The sequence below is a fragment of the Amyelois transitella genome, chromosome 13 (genome assembly GCF_032362555.1).
Source record: "Amyelois transitella isolate CPQ chromosome 13, ilAmyTran1.1, whole genome shotgun sequence".
Taxonomy (NCBI): Eukaryota; Metazoa; Arthropoda; class Insecta; order Lepidoptera; family Pyralidae; genus Amyelois; species Amyelois transitella.
In genome coordinates, this window is record NC_083516.1 from 2,505,508 (window position 1) to 2,524,909 (window position 19,402).

General features: G+C 33.5%; 1 protein-coding gene across 1 annotated transcript in view; it reads left to right on the forward strand.

Annotated features, from left to right (window-relative positions):
- The first annotated feature begins 2,001 nt into the window (after window positions 1–2,001).
- LOC106138276 (irregular chiasm C-roughest protein) overlaps window positions 2,002–19,402 on the forward strand; it is a 70,365-nt gene continuing 52,964 nt past the window's right edge. The window contains exon 1 of the mRNA XM_060947525.1: window positions 2,002–2,448. Coding sequence (XP_060803508.1) covers window positions 2,385–2,448 — 64 coding nt within the window. The 5' untranslated portion in view covers window positions 2,002–2,384. The remainder of the gene's footprint in view (window positions 2,449–19,402) is intronic.

Sequence of the window (19,402 nt, forward strand, 5' to 3'; positions counted from 1 at the left end):
GTATGCTACTACCCTCTTAATAATTTAAATGCGAAAGTTTTTTAGGATGTGCGTTTGTTACACTTACAGGAAAAAACTGCTGAACGGATTTTGATGAAATTTAGTACATGGGTAGATTTTTACCGCTGATATAATACAAACGGACACTTTTTATCCCGAAATTACCAAGTGAGCGTACTCTGGGGCGCAGCTAGTATGTTTATAAAAATAACCGTAATACATCTTAAGAACAACCTTCCTTTTAAAATAAAATTAAGGTAAATAGGTAAACGTTAATAAAATTTCAGCTAACGCCACTGTCAAAACAAAATAAAGTACATCAACCACAGCGCGGCGTAAACAATAATCATTATGACGCATTTTTGTAAAGTTGAGTACACACTGAGCCAACAAGCTTTCGTTGCTCTTTAAACGGTATGGCGAACACGAAAAATAAAATAAAAACATTTATACCAACTACCTATTTTTCTTTCTTACACCTGAGTCTAAGGCCTGTTTGGTGCGGGTTCCATTCCCGGTTAGGTCATGATGGATAATTTACATATACACGTACAGCGTTTACCTTTCTACAGATTTATTATTTATTTATATATTTAACGTACATCAAGGAAAAAAATAAGAATAGAAAATTAAGAAGAGAAATTAAGTACAAGGGCACTACTTATTGCTAAAGAAATTAGGCCCACGACAGAACAATGTAAATAAAGGCATTGGCTTGTGTACATAATTAATAAGAAATAAACTTACATAAAATTACTGATATTAATAAAATTATTATTACATAAAATAAAGAAAATATGTGTTTTGTATTTTTGTTTGTAAATAACATTTTACTTTTTTTTTGGAAATTTACACTGGATTGAAAACTTAAGTTTAACGTGGGCAGAGCTGGGACTAACAGCTGATGTAGGTATAGATAAGTGTCGCTGAGTTAGCTTAATCTGTGTGACCGCAGGTATTTAACTTTATTTCTCCAGTGTGTACCCGGTTTAAGAAAATCTTAACTTTGACGGGTGAAATGGTGAAATGATACAATTATCTAACCAAGCGGAATTTTGTATTCTTTCACATTTATTCCTAGAAGATAAATTTGAGTCGGTTTATTTGTTTGAAACGTTTTACGCATTCTTGCGTATGACTCAATTGAACAAGAAAAAATGTAAACAATACGATTATTACTCAGTACGGTATGTCTACCTAAGTGCATATATTTGCACTTACTAAGAGTATCGTCGTCTTTTGGCTCTGTCTTCCTCGTACGGTACGAAGACGTGATATTATGTATGTAAGTTACGTTCAATGAGTTTAACATTAAATGATTACAGTACCTAATAGGAATCGAATTTAGAGCATCAGTTGTGAAATGAGTATTGTATCTTATATGAAAAAAGCTTGCACGTTCTAAAACGCACGGCTGTAATCTTACTCAATGTACATATCTTCGCCGTACATTAGTTTGATCGCTAAAACGTAAGGAAACGAATATATTTCGTAAGGTGCCATAGAGTATTGATAATTTAAAATTTTAAATAAATGAGTAATTTTTTAAGAGATTTGTTATTCCAGTTATATAAATTATGTACTTCATGTAGGTACTCATATCAATATTATTATGACTCAAACTTTTCAAATTCCAGAAGAAAAAATGTCCCTTTCTCTACCCTTATCAAAAATGACGCAATCCTACAAAAACTGCAGTAGCGAAATACGTGATTTTTACAATCATGTCTGCATTCCTTTACCCTGCGTAACCTGTCACTTTATCTATGTCCTTACAATTTTTTATCCCTATTGTTTTCATTATCGTACCCGTAAACAATAGGGACGTGCTTTTCATGCGCGTACGCTCTACAAAACTAATGCTAATAATCCTATTGATGATCTTTTTCCAATTTTAACCATATTGTTATACAAAGTGGGTTCATATTTACAATGGTAAAGTCATTCTAAGGTGCGTTTCGGTGCGCTGCACATGGACTCGGCAGTCAGAAGACCATCGAGTGTGGTTCCGGTGGGGTCGATCACCACTGTAGCGTAGTGTGTACAAGCCCTAACGCAGCATTCGAGACGTTGAACGCGCGCGAACCGAACGTATCTCTTGGCGCCAAAACTACGTTCGAAATTCAACTCGCGAAGTGATTTATTTTTAAATTATAACAGCTTCTATAGACATTTTTATTATTTTTACCAAGGCCTTATTTTATAACAAGGGTTTTGGACACCAGTTTAAGTGCAAATAATTATTAATTGGATAATTTTGTTTACAAAATGAAACTGATTTTGCGCCACTTCCAATTGCCGGTAATAAAGTAAATTAAACAATTGAAATGTTAAATTTCCGAAGTTAGTGTGCAAATTAGTGGATAACAAAGGAAATTACGAAAATGAAGATGATTTGGATCTGTATTGCGAAAGTTTTAATTTTATTACTGACGGCGAGAATTGCTGGTAAGTTTTTAAAAAAACCTTTTAAAGTCGTTTTTTTTGTTTAAATTTTTTTGTCTATCTCTTAGTTAAGGTAATACTTGCTATTGTTTTTTCTTCATCCTTTACAATATTTTTGTTATTTTGGTACAAGTTTCCCAAATTAATTACTTACGTTCTTAAATTACTATAAATACCTACTTGATATTTCTCTATTAATTTCCTGTTACACACAATATTTTTTTTTATATTTTAAATCTATTAAAATAAATTATAAATTATTGCTCGGGCAAAAAATACTTCTGAATATTTAGCATCATTCAATTAAAGAGTAGGTACAATTCCTTCGTATCTCCACTTTACTTACTAATATTTCTATAATAATATAGATAGCAAATAGGCTGTTTGGTTACCGAAAAAGAAATAACATTCTTACAGCAACCGATTGATACATATTACAAAACTAATACCTACCTCAATACATACTGAAGTAGTAGATAATAAAGTAGTTTGTTTATAAAACACTTCTTCACAACTAAACTACTGAACCGATCACCGTGAATTTTGCATACGCATACTCATTTGCATACGAACAGGGTCGTTTCGAGTAGGTACGAAAAAGAACATAGAGTACTTAAATCGTGTGTGAAATCTTATTAATATTTATACATACATACATACATACATACATATGATCACTTCTTTATCCCTAGCGTGGTAGACAGAGCCACCAGTCTTGAAAAGACTGATAGGCCACGCTCAGCTGTTTGGCTTAGTGATAGAATTGAGATTCAAATAGTGACAGGTAGCTAGGCCATCGCATGAAAGAGGAATCCCAAGTTTATAAGCCTATTAATATTTATTTTGGATTGAATGTTCTCTCTAGGTATATGCGTGTTTCGGTTATAACTTCCACCCTGTTTTTGAGGCCCAGGGTCCTCTTTCCGATATTATTTGGTCTAATAACCACATTGTCCTGTCCTCGACAACCTCAAAGCTACCCTTATTCTGTGAATTGCAAAAATAAATGCAATTATGATAATTGAAGCGACGACGTAAGCTGGTTTTAAATAATATTTTTTAACAAAAAGTTGCAAAAAGGTTTTAAATTAAAGAAAATTTAAGAGAAAAATCCTTTTATAATTTCTTAAAAATCCGCTTTCTAATAAATTTTATTATAAATGTTATACATTTTATTTAAATGTATGTACTTCAATTAAACCAACTATCTGGTAAGTCCCACAAATATTAGTATTCTCATACTGACATGATAAAAAATAGGCTAAAATATATTTTTTTTTGTTCAGTATCAATTCCACCATTATGCCATGCATCTGAACTGTTGTTACTCGTTTTAGAATACAGACGTGATATATTTCCTATTTGGAAATCTATAATCAGGCTTCACAACATTAATCCTAAAGCAAAACGCAAAGACAGCGAAACACTGACCATGCCCCATCAATAATGCATTAAAAAACAACTTTGTTCCTTATAGTTTTAAGGTTTAGTATCACTTAATTACCCGTTTAGACAACGGTACTCGCCCATTACACATTCATTGTTTTGGCGGGCAATTTGACGATAACCATCTTTGATGAATAACGAAAGGAAACTTGCATTCTTTCGAAATGTTTGTGCATTATGTTTTCGTGTTTGCATTGTTAAAATTTAGATATGTAAGTAGGTAAATTTTAATTCGTTAGGTTGTTACGTAGGTACCTATTGTTATTTATTGTGAATATTACAAAATATTCGTACCTATATTTACATTTCTCTATCTATTCTTATCAATCTATCTACCTATTATTAGGTAATCATCACGTTCTTGCTATAAGATAAGCAAGATATCAATTAAGTATTAAGAAATTCTATAGAAAACTGCATACAGGCACGAACATTGCAAAGCAGGTAGATAAAAATTAAGCAAATGATGAAGATGTACAGTCAAAAACGTAATCAAATAGTAGGTTACATTTACGCTGTAGCGTATTTATGCGTTTTCACATCAAAGCAAAACTTTTATTTACGTAAGTATATTGCCCCGTATTTTTATTCATATCTACCTAGTTCTTTCTTTAAGGTCCGAGCAAACCAAAGAGGTCAGAAGCAGCGCAGAACGCAGGACCTGTAGTACCAAGTTGTAATACAAAAAACTCTTTAAAGTCGCCACACTGCTGCGCGACGGCAGAGCAGCACGAGCGCTGACCACCGCATCGTTTCAATTTGATGTGACTGTTTCGAATATATTCTGGTATTACAATTTGGTGTTGACCCGTTTTCATACAAGTATATTGCTGCTTGACCTGTTTTTGGTGCCTTAACTTAATCCAAATTTAGCTTTATTTTGTTACACATTATTCTTCATCTTCACATCATCTATTCAAATGTTAACAAAAACGTTTATTAGTCACGTTAACTTAAACATTATTACCTACAGTTAATACTAATTTATTTTCCACGCGTTTGAGTAACAATCAACAGTTTTTATTGATGCATTGGCCAAGTATCGACGAGATAGGAGCCATCAGAAGTTTCTCACGCTCGATATACGTACGCATTCCAGTCGTGATTCAAACAAAAGTATGCAAATTGTTCTCAAACCATGCAATACAAGTTTGCGTAATTACTTTTGTTTGTGATTTTTGATACAGTTCTGTTTTCAATCATAGATAGATGTTGTACCATAGATATTGATACTTGTACAGTCACCTGCATAGATACATGACTTTGTTATTCAAATCAAAATCGGGTCAAGTTCTTTCTCTTCTTCGTCTGCATGCCCCTACACACTGTTTGTACACCTTATTCAGTTTATCATTATTGTATTTCTAAATTCAGTTATATTTCTTAGACAAGCTTCAATCTCTGTAGTTAAGGCAAAAACTGTGTACCTACATAATTAAATAACAACCTACTTAACTAATTTACTGATTAAAACAGAAACAGTAGAAAACATTTGGAATCCTGCCCAAGCTGTAAAAGATAAATAATTTTACGAAATTATTAGTCTTGAAGCCAAAGTTTATATAAGGGATGGGAATATATTGATATTTGTTTCGGATACCGGCTTTTGGTTGCCCCAGTTATTTCAGGAAACTATAAAATGAAACAAAATAAACGTCGCTTCCTCTAGAGAAATTAAACGAATGGACATAGCATAGACAATTGTTAAAGTTTTAAATTCCACTCCAGCAAATGTGTTTTGTTCTTTGCTATGGCTTTTTCGGAAAGAACTTGGCAGATAACGATTTGTAAACAGAAAAATGTTAACTATCTTAACGTTGATATGCAAAACGTGCTATTTCCTGACATTTTCCACTTAGTAAAATTGGTGCGATATATTTTCGCATGATTGTTTATATAGTGCTTATTCGACCTATTTTGCACGCTCTTAAATTGGGTTTCTAATAAAAATTATGCAGCACTGATTTCTAAACTTGAAATTTGAAGGTGACTTTTTTAAAATACTTATTTATAAAATGGAGCTGTATTTTCCATAGGTTTTGTATGTGTGGTTTAATATTTTCCGCAATTTTCAGAAGTACAAAAGTGTTAATTTTTCCAGTATTATTACTTGATAGACACCGTTGCGACTGTGACATCAGTATTATTTTAGCTATTGCTAGGTATATAGGTATATTTCAATAATTCATAAAATTTGTTATCAAAACATAAGGCAGGAAATGCAACATTTAATATTTGTAAATGCGCTTATCGATGTTTAAATTGTATACAAATGGCTCTTTACAAATAGAAATGTCTATTTTCGATGATAAATTTAAGTACATAAATACAGAAACTAAATATTTATATGTCGATACGTTTAGTTTTTACGCATGGACAGACCGATTTCGTTTTTTTTTTGCGTTTAGTTATCGCTGTAGTTTGGTTAGAATTATTCAAATAAGTCAAGTTTATCGCCGGTAAATTCAGCTTGAAGGCTGTTAGATAACGACTGCTCGGTCAGTTCCCGTTATCAGTAAAAGGCTTCTTGGGTGTTTGAAATTAGTTTGTATCCGCGTGGTCGTAAAATTTTTTTTTTCTAGGATAAATTTTTATATTTCTGCAAAAAAAATAAGCTATTCTTCGAAAAAAATTGCTCGAAATAAGCTAATAATCGTCTTGTCTTTCGGTGACCTTTAGGTAAAATGAAAACAATTTACTTTTTGAAAAAAAAAAAAACACTATATAATAAGTCTAAAGTGCTTTTCTTCTCCAAAGTCTGGTGTAAAAACGGACAAACATTCTTTTCAATATTACAATTTCCAAGAAGTAGAAAAGTGTCGCTAATGCCGCAAACCAGAAAGTCAACTCGAGAATAATTATCCCAATGAAGCCCTAAAAAGGAGTTACTTTCTATTTTTACTTCTTTATAGATCAAAACCTGCGAATGTTATTTTCCAATTGAGGAACAAGAACGCTCGCTTATTACAAACGAACTATAAACAAGTAGAATCGTTAAATAAAATACTAGGTCGTATATTCCGATATACAGTCGCAGGAACCTATCGGAAGAACGTTACCCATGCAAATGTTATTCAGAGACTTCTGAAGCGCATCGGGTATTTACATACGCAGGCAATGCCTGGGTATTTTGCTAGTGTAATTCACATTCTTATTTACATTGAAATACGGCACAAAATCCTAATAACATACTCGTTTGCAGCGAAATGGTAAAATCCACAACATACAGGTAATCCTAATTCATTGAATAAACTTGTATGTCATCTCGGTAATTGTACTAGCTTTAGCCCGGGGCTTTGCTACTATGAGAATGTGTAATTATGCTTCCTTAGATGTCTACGCCATTATTATCTAAGCGTAACATTAAATTTCAGCGAAATCTGATCATTGGTTTTCGTGGTGTGTTATAGACAAGTGGCTATTGCGTCGAGTGTTATTTTCTCCTATATCCTATTAAGACCATCGTCAATATGTCATTTTATGGTGTTGAAATAATTTTTGTTTCTATAAATATAAATTCACGAATGCGTAACAAAACTACGAACAATATAGGTACTATGAGCGTACTTTTTTATCCATAGATTCCCGGTTGCATCCTTAGCTGTTTTGATCCCGAGTCCGAGGTTCACTTCCTAATTTAGGTCGTCAGAGGATATTGCATACAAACTTATAATCATGTCTTTATCCTTTACGGGATAGACAGAGTCAACAGTCTCGAAAAGACTGAAAGGCATTCCACTCTTTGGAGGGAGAACTGAGAGTCAAACTATGTATAGTTGTTTATAATTTTTGTAATAAATATTGTGAAGATATACTAGCTCAAATCCTCTCTCTCATCTCTGAAAAGATCTTTTATAATAAATTATTAAAAAATAGTAAGTAAGTATACGTTCATCCAATTAACTATTCACCACTTGGCTTGTGCCTTGCAGCAATGACCCGCCTTTCGCACCGGTTATATATAATTTAAAAAATATAAACACCATATAAAAGACCGATAGATAAGAACCCATATTTAACGGTACCACAAATTTTGTATAAAAAAAATTACTATACTCGGTTCTAGTATGTATTTGCCCCCGGCTAATTTGCGTGGGCTTCGGTTGTATGGGTCTAATAAAAACTGAAATCATAGTATCGCCCACTTATGAAAAACAATTGGGTAAATGATTCTCAATTTTTACATACATAATAATCACGTCTATATCCCTTCCGGGGTAGACAGAGCCAACAGTCTTGAAAAGACTGATACGGCCACGTTCAGCTATTTGGCTTTAAGATAGAATTGAGATTCAAATAGTGACAGGTTGCTAGTCCATCGCCTAAAAAAGGAATCCTAAGTTTGTAAGCCTATCCCTTAGTCGCCTTTTACGACATCCATGGGAAAGAGATGGAGTGGTCGTTTTCTTTTATTATTGGTGCCGGGAACACGGCAATTCTCAATTTTTTTTATGGAAAAGGAGGCTACGTTTTTCTATTGTAAAATATTGTAAGAAAATGAAGAATGATATAAAAAAAGGAAGGGAGGTTATGTAAGACAGAAAAGAATATAGTTGATCATGCTTCCTCATACTTGTTAAGTCACTAAAACTAATCGGACATGTAAGACTTTGTGAATGATCAATAATAACTTGAAATGTTTTGGGATCTGTACCAAATAGTTCGAGGCAGTTTGCTAAACACCGAATGATAAACTTTTGATTAACATTACATACATATAGTCACGTCTATATCCCTTGCGGGGTATACAGAGCTAACAACAGCCAATGTTGATAGTCTTCAGCCAATGCTATTTAAGATTTTAATAAAATATTTTTAAAGCGGAAATGGGCTTAATTTTATGTATGTATGTATATATAAATTACTTTACTCACAAATACAGTCATATAAAGTTTATCATATTTTCGTGTCGTTAGAAAACGTATGTAGGTACATATTTGTTTTAAAAAGCACAATTGTAATGTTAAGTCCATATTAGTTGTTACGAAACCACAGTACTTGCAAATAACAATCCTCATTTTTGACAGGGGTTTAGAAGAACATTTTGATTAAAATTACCATTGATGTATTGGGGTCAAAATTTAAACAATAATGTTTTTAGCTTGTAATTTAGAATAGTTTTTTTTTATTATTATAAAATAATTAATATTAGTTTAAATTATTTAATTAGGTATATTTATTATTAGTACTTTTCTGATAAATTATAAACAATTGTATGTAATATTTATAAAAAATTAATACAACCTATTGATGTATCTATTTAGAATGTCTTGTCTCCAGTCCAGTGAATAGTGGGGCTCCCCGCCGTCACGGTTCATGGGGATAGGCGGAAGTTTGTCGTACTTGTATTCACAGCGTTATTACAAAAGATTATTGAAATAAAAAAAAAATATTGAGCTATATAAGCGTGATAATTAAATAATCTGCCAGCTTTTGTTTTGTATGCGGCTTCACTGATTTTATATTTAAGTTTCAATTATTTTTCTCTGGGTAAAAAGGTAGTGTTTTCACAAATATTGACGCAGCAAAAATATGAAACTTTTGGATTAAACTTGTCAGAAATTTTCGCGACGTAATAAATAAATTGCGAATCTTTTTACAGCATAAGTATCTGTGACTTATACCGAAGCCAACGACTGTAAATACGATGTATATTCCCAAATGATAAAATACCTACATTACTTTCTGGATGATTATTAAAAGCAACAAAAAATCTTTCTACACAAACCGTGTAATGGCTATCAAATCAAAGCCAAAGGTAGGTCTGTAACACTTTATCAAGCTGGTTTCAATTTGTAATACCATCATTTTTTACTAACATTTCACCGAATACAATTCCAGTATGAATATCCGTATAAATCGGTATCAAAACAGCTGTATCACGGCCCCACGGTCCTAAGACAAATATTTACTCGAGTCGAGAATCGAACCTACGTGCCTTGGTCGCGCTCCGCTGGCCTCAGGCGTGTCACAGGAAGCTGACTCGGTAAGGATGTGGTTACATTGAAGAAAGTTAGTTGCAGTGGACAAACATTTTGGAATGATAGTTTATCTCTCTTAATCCTACGAAATAGTTTTAATATGAGACAATTAGAGCACCTACGCATGGATAGAAATACTATTTTTGATCATGATAATTTAGCTTCAATATAATATCGGTCAATTTTCAAGTAATTACCTACTTACGTAACCCAGAAGAATCCCAATCCCAATGGTTATCATTCTATGTGATTGAACAGGTTACGTTATGAGTCCACTATCACACTCGAATCGTCCCCAGACGCTCAACCTAATATCTCTAGGCCCTCGCAAACAAATCGCAATCTTTAATTTGCTTTTCATAAATAAACTACCAATTAACCATGGCAACACAAATAATCGATTCAATAAACATTTTTTTATGGCTCTGGAATTTTCCTTTTTGTCAATAAAGGCCGTGGGAGGATGTTACCCGTCGTCTTGTCAAACTGAATAACTTTCCCTAACCAATGCTGTCTTTATTAAACAGTTTTGATGTTTTTTCTTTGTTACTTATTTAGACAGAAGCCTCTTTTCGTTTTTAGGTCCCTTGGGTACTTCGCCTGTCCTGGATAAGTGAAATGTGTAATAATGTTTAAAGAACTTTATGTAGGATGAAAGTTAGCAAATTCTTTATCAGTATTATTTTTATTTTTAAAAGGAAATCTGTGATTGTTTGTAGTTAATAAACTTTTAATGCTACTTCTTTGACATCGCTCCGCTTAGGAGCTTTATTTGCTCTATCTCTTTGTCACTTTAATTGTATAAGTTTTTTCCTTAATTATTACATTCTTCAAACCTAAGGTGAAAATAACATAACACCTTACGTAGGTATTTTTGCCTGCCTCAGTAACTTTTAATGATAGCTTATGTTTTATTAATATGCGTGGTCTAGAATCTATCTATCTAGAATCCAGAAGTTAATATTTCTGTCTAATATCTATACATAAAGTTGGTTCAAGACCAGTGTTTGTTCTCTACTGGATCGCATGATTTATTGTTCGTGGTTTGTTTTGTTTAAAATTATTGTGTAATATTCTGGCCGGCAATGTTTACATTACTTGTTTTGTTGGCCTTCGGATTGGATATTATCTACCTTTATTTTCACATTTTCGGAAATTTCGAATAATATAGGTTGATGCTTGTAACTATGGGCCAATCTACTGAAATTAATATTTTAACCGACCTCATTTTATTTGTTTGTTTGATTCATATAAATCTTAAACATGTCTTGAATTATGAGTTACGACTAAAATTATTACATACTATATCTTTGCGTAAAAAATGTTGTAATAAAAAGATAGCAGAAAGACAATTATTATTAAATAGACACTAAAGTACTCTGCGACTGCGTTTTTCATTTTGTTTCTTAATAAGAATTCTAAATTAATGAATATAACAATAGTTAGTATTCATCTTACTTTATATAACATGTTTAAGGTGCAATAAAGTTTAAAAATTAAAAAAATAAACAATAATACAAAATAAGCTTCGCTAGTTTCACACTATGACCAAAGCCTTAAGCGACAGCTTAACGCTTTTCTATTGGTCGGTTTCCGAGCTCATTTCCTACGGCCGAACAAAAAGGCATCCCGCACTGAATGACTTCGTGATGCTAAAGGAAATATGAACTACTCTGATCGGACAATTTCAATTCTGATACAAATGATATATTTAATTGCATATCTTACTGTAACAATGTTTAACTACTTAACTTTTTGCGTGTTGCGGCGCAAATCTTTAGGAAACTTATACCATTATTTTATACAATAAGAATTTACTTTGTTAACTAAATAAAAATAAAATATCAAGTTTGCACTCAACTTGATTTTTTTTAGTAGTTCTTTCAAGCTCTACCTGTTCCATTAGTCTTTTCATTTGGAAGAAGCTTTACTCCAGTTTTTGGTTGCAAATAAAGATCTTGTCTTTATCTCTTACGGTGTAGGCTGAGCGAACAGCCGTACAGATTAAAAGGCCACTTTCAGCTGTAAAGTTAAAAGATTTAATTGAGATTCAAAAGTGACAGGTTGCTAGTCTATCACCTAAAAGAAATTCTCAAGTTTATTAGCCTATTTCTTAAGTCACTTTTTAGAACATCCACGGTAAAGAGATGGAGTGGTCCTATTCTAAAATCCGGGAACCACACTGCCATATACATTCTTCATCGACATTTACAACTCTCTTCATGCATGCTCGTCGGTTTCGGGTACTATTGAACTGATCATTTGTCAGAACGTTGCCGATTTGATCAAGGTAAGTACCAGGCCAGTACTAGGCCTTCCCACTCCAACGTTCCCATTCTTATGAGCCAAACCATATTTTTATGCATTCCCTTGTCCATTCCTGTCACTACCCAGCACTTCAGAATAGAACAACCACCAATTCTTCCCATGGATGTTATAAAAGGCGACTAAGAAAAAGCTAATAAGGGATTGAACTTGTCATTATTTGCATCTCAAATTCATCAATAAGCCAAAAAATTAAAAATGTCTTCAGTTTTTTCAAGACTCTTGGCTCTGTCTATTTTGCAAGAGATAAAGACGTGACTATATATACGTATGTCAAGTAAACAGGCAGAGGCGGGTTTGTCTAAAATAGGTAAGTAGTTACAAATCATAGGAAAGCTACAAAGTAAACAGTTTTACTTTACATTTACTTAACAGAAATTAGGTCGGGGGTAAGTGTTCGGGAGCTCTAACATTTGCAGTTAGAAAATCAACTTATTACTTAGCTTTCTTGAGTCAAGCGTGCCCCTTATTATATTAAGCTACTTGCATAATTTCAAATGGTTTCTTCTAGAATCTTTGTAATTGTAATCGTATTAAAGTTCTTACCAAGTGAATGTTATTCTTTGTCTATGTGTCTATTTTATTGTTATTTCAATGACTCTTAAATCCAAATTTAAATATACACCAATTCCTGCATAAGTATACCTATAAAAAATAAGAAATATTTGTTATATTTATAAAATATGTTTTTTATTCAATCCATGTATCAAGTAGTAATACTGTACAAACATTAGTTAAAAAGAAAGCATTTTGTAAAAAAAAACATCTTCTCAATTTGCAACTGTAACAATTGTGAGGAATTCCATAAGACTCTATTAATTAGTGCACGTGTACTCAATAGACCTTTGTTCTACATTGTACAGTTGATAATACAATTATCGTCGAATTATCACGAATTGGCACGGTGAAAGTGTAATGATATGTAAATACCAAGTAAATATTTACTAAATGGGAATTTGGAAATGGCAGTCTATAGCACAGGGGTCTTAGGTTCTATTCCCAAAACATGGAAATAAAAAAATTGTACATCAAATTCTCCAATACTTGACCAATACCTATTTCTCTGCGTCTTAGCCTATTTTTTTTAAAGTGAGATCAACGGAGTGATTATAAAAAAAAAAATTGATGTGATTTATTAAAAAACACTACACAAGAAAGATTAATTGTGGAGTACCTATAGACCAAATAACCTTAAAATATTCTTATTAATTTAAATATAAATATTCTATTCTATTCTATTCTAACCTATTAACTTATTCATTTACTACACCAAGTATCGTATAATATGTAGTATCATTTTACAAGAATCGATTAACCATTACTCATGCTCACAAAAATATCACAAAGGTTTATTAATTTAGTTACCAACAGTGAATTATTTACTCGCTGAATACGTTTTAAAATTTCTAAAATTAAAATTTAGTTCATAGCAGGTTAGTATGCGACCATTCCATCTCTTTCCTATGAATGTCGCAAGAGGCGATTAGGGGAATAGGCACAATAATCTAATGAAAACTATCAATTCTCCCAGTGAACCATGAACTTGGCCTTTTTCGAAAATGTATTCCATCTCGAAAGAGATAAAAAGATTACATAGTACGAGTATAAAGAAAATGTGTAACACCTCCGAAATAAATAAATTTAATTTTGAAAAGCAGGTCAAGTGTCTTGATCCCGTTCTTCCAAATGTAATCAATACTTTAATATCTTGGATCAAACTCCTTGTTGGTTATGATGAAATCTTTAAATAAAAAGTTTGCGTCGTAGGTATTTGATAAAGGATGATTAGACTTCCAGATTTATTACTTGGCCCAATCATGCTGATTATATTATAGTATAAAACTAATAGTTTCACTTCAATATAAGATAGATAGAAATGTTTACCTATGTGAGAAATAATGGTTATTTCCTAATATAAGTTAAGATTTTTAGGCTTTAAAAAGCGTACTCAGGTTCAAGTCTTCTTAAAGTATTTTTTTTTGAGTAATGTTCGTTTGACCATGAAAAAGGTAAAAATACAGTGATATAAGGATTTGAACTGGGTCAGCAAACAGAAGTCGCTTCGTGTAAAACCTGGCTCCCCTGAAGAAGTAACTCAGGGCCTTTGACCATGGTGAAAGTTCACAAGCAGGACTAACGGGAAACCAAGGGGATGAATGAAAATTCTACATTCATTCACTCATTCACGACGAATAAATTACCGTTACATTATAAACATGAAAACCAGGTTAAGTAGGTTCTAATTGAACAGGTAAATCGAAAGGAAATTCTGTCAACACAAAAAGCGTGTATACTTTCCCACAAACCAATAATGTATTTGTAACGTACCAATAACCCGCTGTTGGCATAAGGAAGGATAATGTTACCAAACGTAATTTTTCGCCCCGTGGGTGGAGAATTTTGAGAATGTTGACATAAACCATTAACAGTTTCACACTCCTTCGTTAGGAGAGACTGTATAAAAACAGAACTTTGCTGAATACTAGCAGTCGGGTAAGTGTAGTAGAGAAATTTCATTGGAATTTGGTAGAGAAGAAAGTTTGGTTGTTTTTTTGAGTTTATCATTCCGCTTTATGGTTTCTGTATAAGTATTATATGAGTAAGTATAAGTTTTACTTAGCTTAATTATACTACAGTAGGTATAAATTTAGGTAATAAAAGTTTAGGTATAATGTGTGCAATAATGGTTACCTATTTAACATTTGTGATCGTGTGGTTAAGGTTTTCAGGTATTAAAGATCATTCTTGCATTCCGGTTTTCATAGGATACAAGATATCAGTTTTTGATCATCTTTCAAAAGCGCAAGTGTAGAAGAAGCGGCAGAAAAAAAGAATATTTATTCAATTCAATAAAAATAATAGACTCCTAATTATAAAACGGGAATAAATTGGCGCTATAGTTTTTAACTCTAATGACAGGATAATTATCGGCAACCCCCGAAGCTAGTGATTAACATCTTTGATTCGGAACTTTACTAATATTTCACACATATTGACGTGTAAATCGCTGGAGCTATAAATATCCCTATTCCCTTCGAAGTTAGCTGTATCATTAAATCGGGCCACAATGGATGCCATGATTTCAATAATTCATGCCGAGTTCGTCCCTATACTTTCCTGTAATTACCACGTTTATATTCGCCCCGCGCGGGTTTGTTTAGGGCTTTAGGCAAACCAGACAATTATCACATCGCCTGCAGAACCTTCCCACGGGATGGTAAATTCGTGAGGCTACGTGTCGAACCTCGCGGCTATTTGTACTCGTCTTTTTGGAGTTGGTCACTTACGAAGCCTCACAAATGCGCCCCGACCGCGGCCGATACGAGTTTCACACTAAAGAAAGGGATAAATTCTCGTCTTAAAAAGCAATGTATCGATGTTTAAGCCTGTGGGCGGCTAAGGTTCAAGTTACAATGACACGGCGCGGGTTTGTTTGTTCGGGACCTGGGATCTCGTGAGAACCTCGGGAACTGCATGGGCGTGACAACGTTTTTTTTCGTCGTGTTTTTATTCTTTTGTACGGCTAATGTTGAGAGTATCGGTAATAGCACGAGGTCTCCGACGTGACCGTGACAATGCGTTTCTCCACTTGCGCCTGTTTACTTCACACGTGTTGTTTTGTTTCGACACGAGGCGTGAACCGACGCCGTAAATTTCGGCCGTATTTTTATGACCATATTCTCGTAAATTTCATGCTAATCAGAAACATTATTCGGTGCAACATTTGGCAAGAACTCAACTCAAATTTTCTTTCTATACAGTGTTCGTTAGTTGCGCACATGTTCGCGGGCGTAAACCATTTTAACCCTAAAATAATAAGGCTGGAATGAGTGAAATATAAGTCTCCTTTCTTGAAAACAGAGTTTTAGTTTTTATTGTCGTCTTTATGCGTTGTAGTTGATGTAAAAACAATATGTATGACAAGCATAAGTTACGTTTTGCGCACTGCGTGAAATTGCAAAATTGTTTGTGGACGGTAGGGCGGGTCATTAAATATACATTAAGTGGCGGAACTATGTCCATTGGCAGCGACGTGTAATGTAATATTAGTCCAGTAGGAGGGTCTGCAAAGATTGCAGCAATCTGGTGCTGCACGAACACCGGTTGTTAGTAGAAACAAATAAAAATGTATTTTATGGGAGTTTATTATTTGGGTTTAAGCATGATCTTATATAATTTCTTACTTCTTTTTTAACATTTCACCAAAATTTTATGACCTATATTATACCTTTACTGGGAAGAACTATTTATTATTGATTTAATTAACTTATTGTTTTCCTTACTTATCTTTATCATCTAGGCCCCAGCCCTAAATATTATTCATCATAGTTACCGTGAAGAAAGAACCTACATAAGTTTGTCATTGGTATTATTTTCTGCAGATATATTTCTTTCTTAATCCAACATTTCAATTCTACATTCGACTTGCGAATTCTATTTAGCTTTACGAGACAGTAAATAACGATTTCGAAGCAAAAGAAATGCATACGACTAAGATTTATCCAGTGGCGCTGTCGAAAACAAGCGTTCGGAACTGTTACGATTTTAAACTCCTAAAGGACTTTTATTCTTTATACATCATTCGGTATTGGAATTCTTATCGAGAGGAGAATAGAATTCTTCGCTTCTTAAAGTAACGTAAGAAACGAAAAAAGGACAAATACTTGCCCTAAAAATCACAATCTTGTTACAAAAATTTTAAAATTGCATACATTGATCAAATCAGGGACTACTGGTGAAAGGTCAGATTAAGAGAAGAGTACCCTAATCCGACTATAGCTTGCATGAAAAGAGTGTTGAAAGACGTAGTATCTGTCTATCCCTCTGGGATAGAGGCAAGTGTTAGTAACGCGGTATAACAACAAGCGGGAGAGATGTATTTGCACAACGAATTAAACTCGAAAACGTAGAAACAATAAAAGTTATTCATGAAAAATAGGCCGATCTTCGGGAATTTAAACAGTTGCATTTTGGTTACGGCCCAATAAAATTTACATATTTCATTTTATATAGCAATCCAATATACCCACGGTTTAGGATATTGTTTTTCAGCGTGTGGCCTGAATAAAACATGCATTTTTATATGTTTGCTTTCCTTGCGGGTGCATATTTTGTACATATTCCCCTGCCGTGCCGGCGGTATTGGATGCATCTACATTTTTATTGCTTCCTCATAGTTTTATTGCTATTTGTTTTCGACTGTAGTAAATTAGGTGGCGTGTTTTTATTCTGTTCGCACACGCTTTTTATGGAGTGTGAAATGACGCTGATGGTATTACACATTTGCACAGGCAATGGTGAGGAAATCGAGTACTTTCAGTGTGTAACTTTATGTAACTTATAGTCTTCTTTTGTTTTTTTTTGTTCCTTGACAAAAACTTGTTTTAAGAAAAATTGTTACGAGTAGTTTGGATATCATTTACGGTTTAATCATTGGATTGATTTTGATAGGTACAAAAACAATCATTTAATAAACAATAAAAAAAAATACAAGTTACGTTAAACAGTTGTAGAATAAGTGTGATTGAAAAAATCAATACATTGTATTGTGACCCCGTTGCAAATTTACTGCCCATAAAATAACCACAAAAGCTTAGGGCTTAAACAAATCACCAACCCTCAACCGAAATCACGTAATGCCAAACTAATGAAAACCATTAATGGTCACTAAATAATAGCTCAATACATTTGGTATACTTCCCACGGGGCTGTTAAGAAGAGCTCTTTAGCCCAGGTTAAGATTTACCTCTGATTTGAAAGGTAGTCTCTAAATGCAGCATTTTAAATGTCTTTGCGCACGCGGGCGCATTAGGGAACCGCAAATAAAAATTTGTTTTTGTGTTATGCTTGTAACACACTACCGGTGAAATATTGGTCGCTATGGCGATCATTCGTTGCTATTTCTTGACGTAACTCTACGCTAAGTACTAAATTGTAAAAAATGAAGATATTGTTTTTATTAGTTTAGTCAAGCAGTAAGAAATGTATTATCAAAAGGTTATCGTAAATAATTTCAATGTTTCCTCACAATACAGGTTCTCATGTCCGTATTTAGTTACCTTTTGTCGCTCGCCTTACCAGCTTCCATCAATTCTATAATATGCAATAAAATACGTCATGTACTACCAATGAATGTTCTATTTCTCTCATTATTACGTACATATAAATGCCTTTTTAAAATACATACTTTGCACAGCTCATTCCACTCTCACGCTTTGTATCGCTGTCAAATCTATAGCTAGCCATCATCGCACTGTGCAACATGCTCAAACCAAAAATAATATAGAAAAAGCACTCTGCCTCCGGCCAGTTGTCTATTCTTCACCTTTTGTTGAGCCAGGTGATTGATGGCACCTATACTGTTGTTGTCGTTCGTCTTGAAAAATGAAGTTTGTTTGTGCTGATTGCGCATTGCTTGCTCTATCTGCTTTTTTCCCGCACTCATAATAATGTTCCGAAAATGATTGAGTACAGAAGAGGATGACAACATGCATTGACATTTTTTAACAGTTTCTTAATATACATATGTACGCCTCTTTTTCAAAGGGGTAGGCAGAGATACTCTCTTCAGTTGCCACGATCCCTGCATAATTCTTTTGCTTCCTAACTTAGTACTTTATATGAATACAGTTTCTTATTGTACATACATACATATAGTTACGTCTATATCCCCTGCGGGGTAGACAGAGCCAACTCTTTGGTTGGCCTTATATTGGCCTCTTATTCTTTCTGTTTCTTACTCTTCATTCTTTTAGGAATCAAGTTGCTTAAGCTATTCCTTTCAATATCCTTGGTCTGCGTACACACGGCTCAGGAGGTTACCTGGGATAGTTCCTAAACACCAATTAAGGCCAGGTGGACCACCTATCTCCTAAGCTTACCGTACTTAAAATGGCATAGATATGCTTTTTCACGCTTACTTAACATATAGAGTGAATTATCTTTTTTTAATACGATTAATTTTTCTTTAAAAATGTGGCTAAAGTTCGACAGGTTTTGGTGTTAGCCTTATCCATTGGTCGCACGCCAGTCAGAATTTTTTCCTTTGACAAACAAGCTGTAAATAAAGAAACATTGTTGAAGTTTTATTCTTTTCTAAAGCACTAACACTATGCTGGGCAATATCAACGAATGCAACATAAAGTTATGGCCACCTAATGTTTGCCTTCAAAGAAGAAAGTACCGCTTTTCACTAGCATAAATAA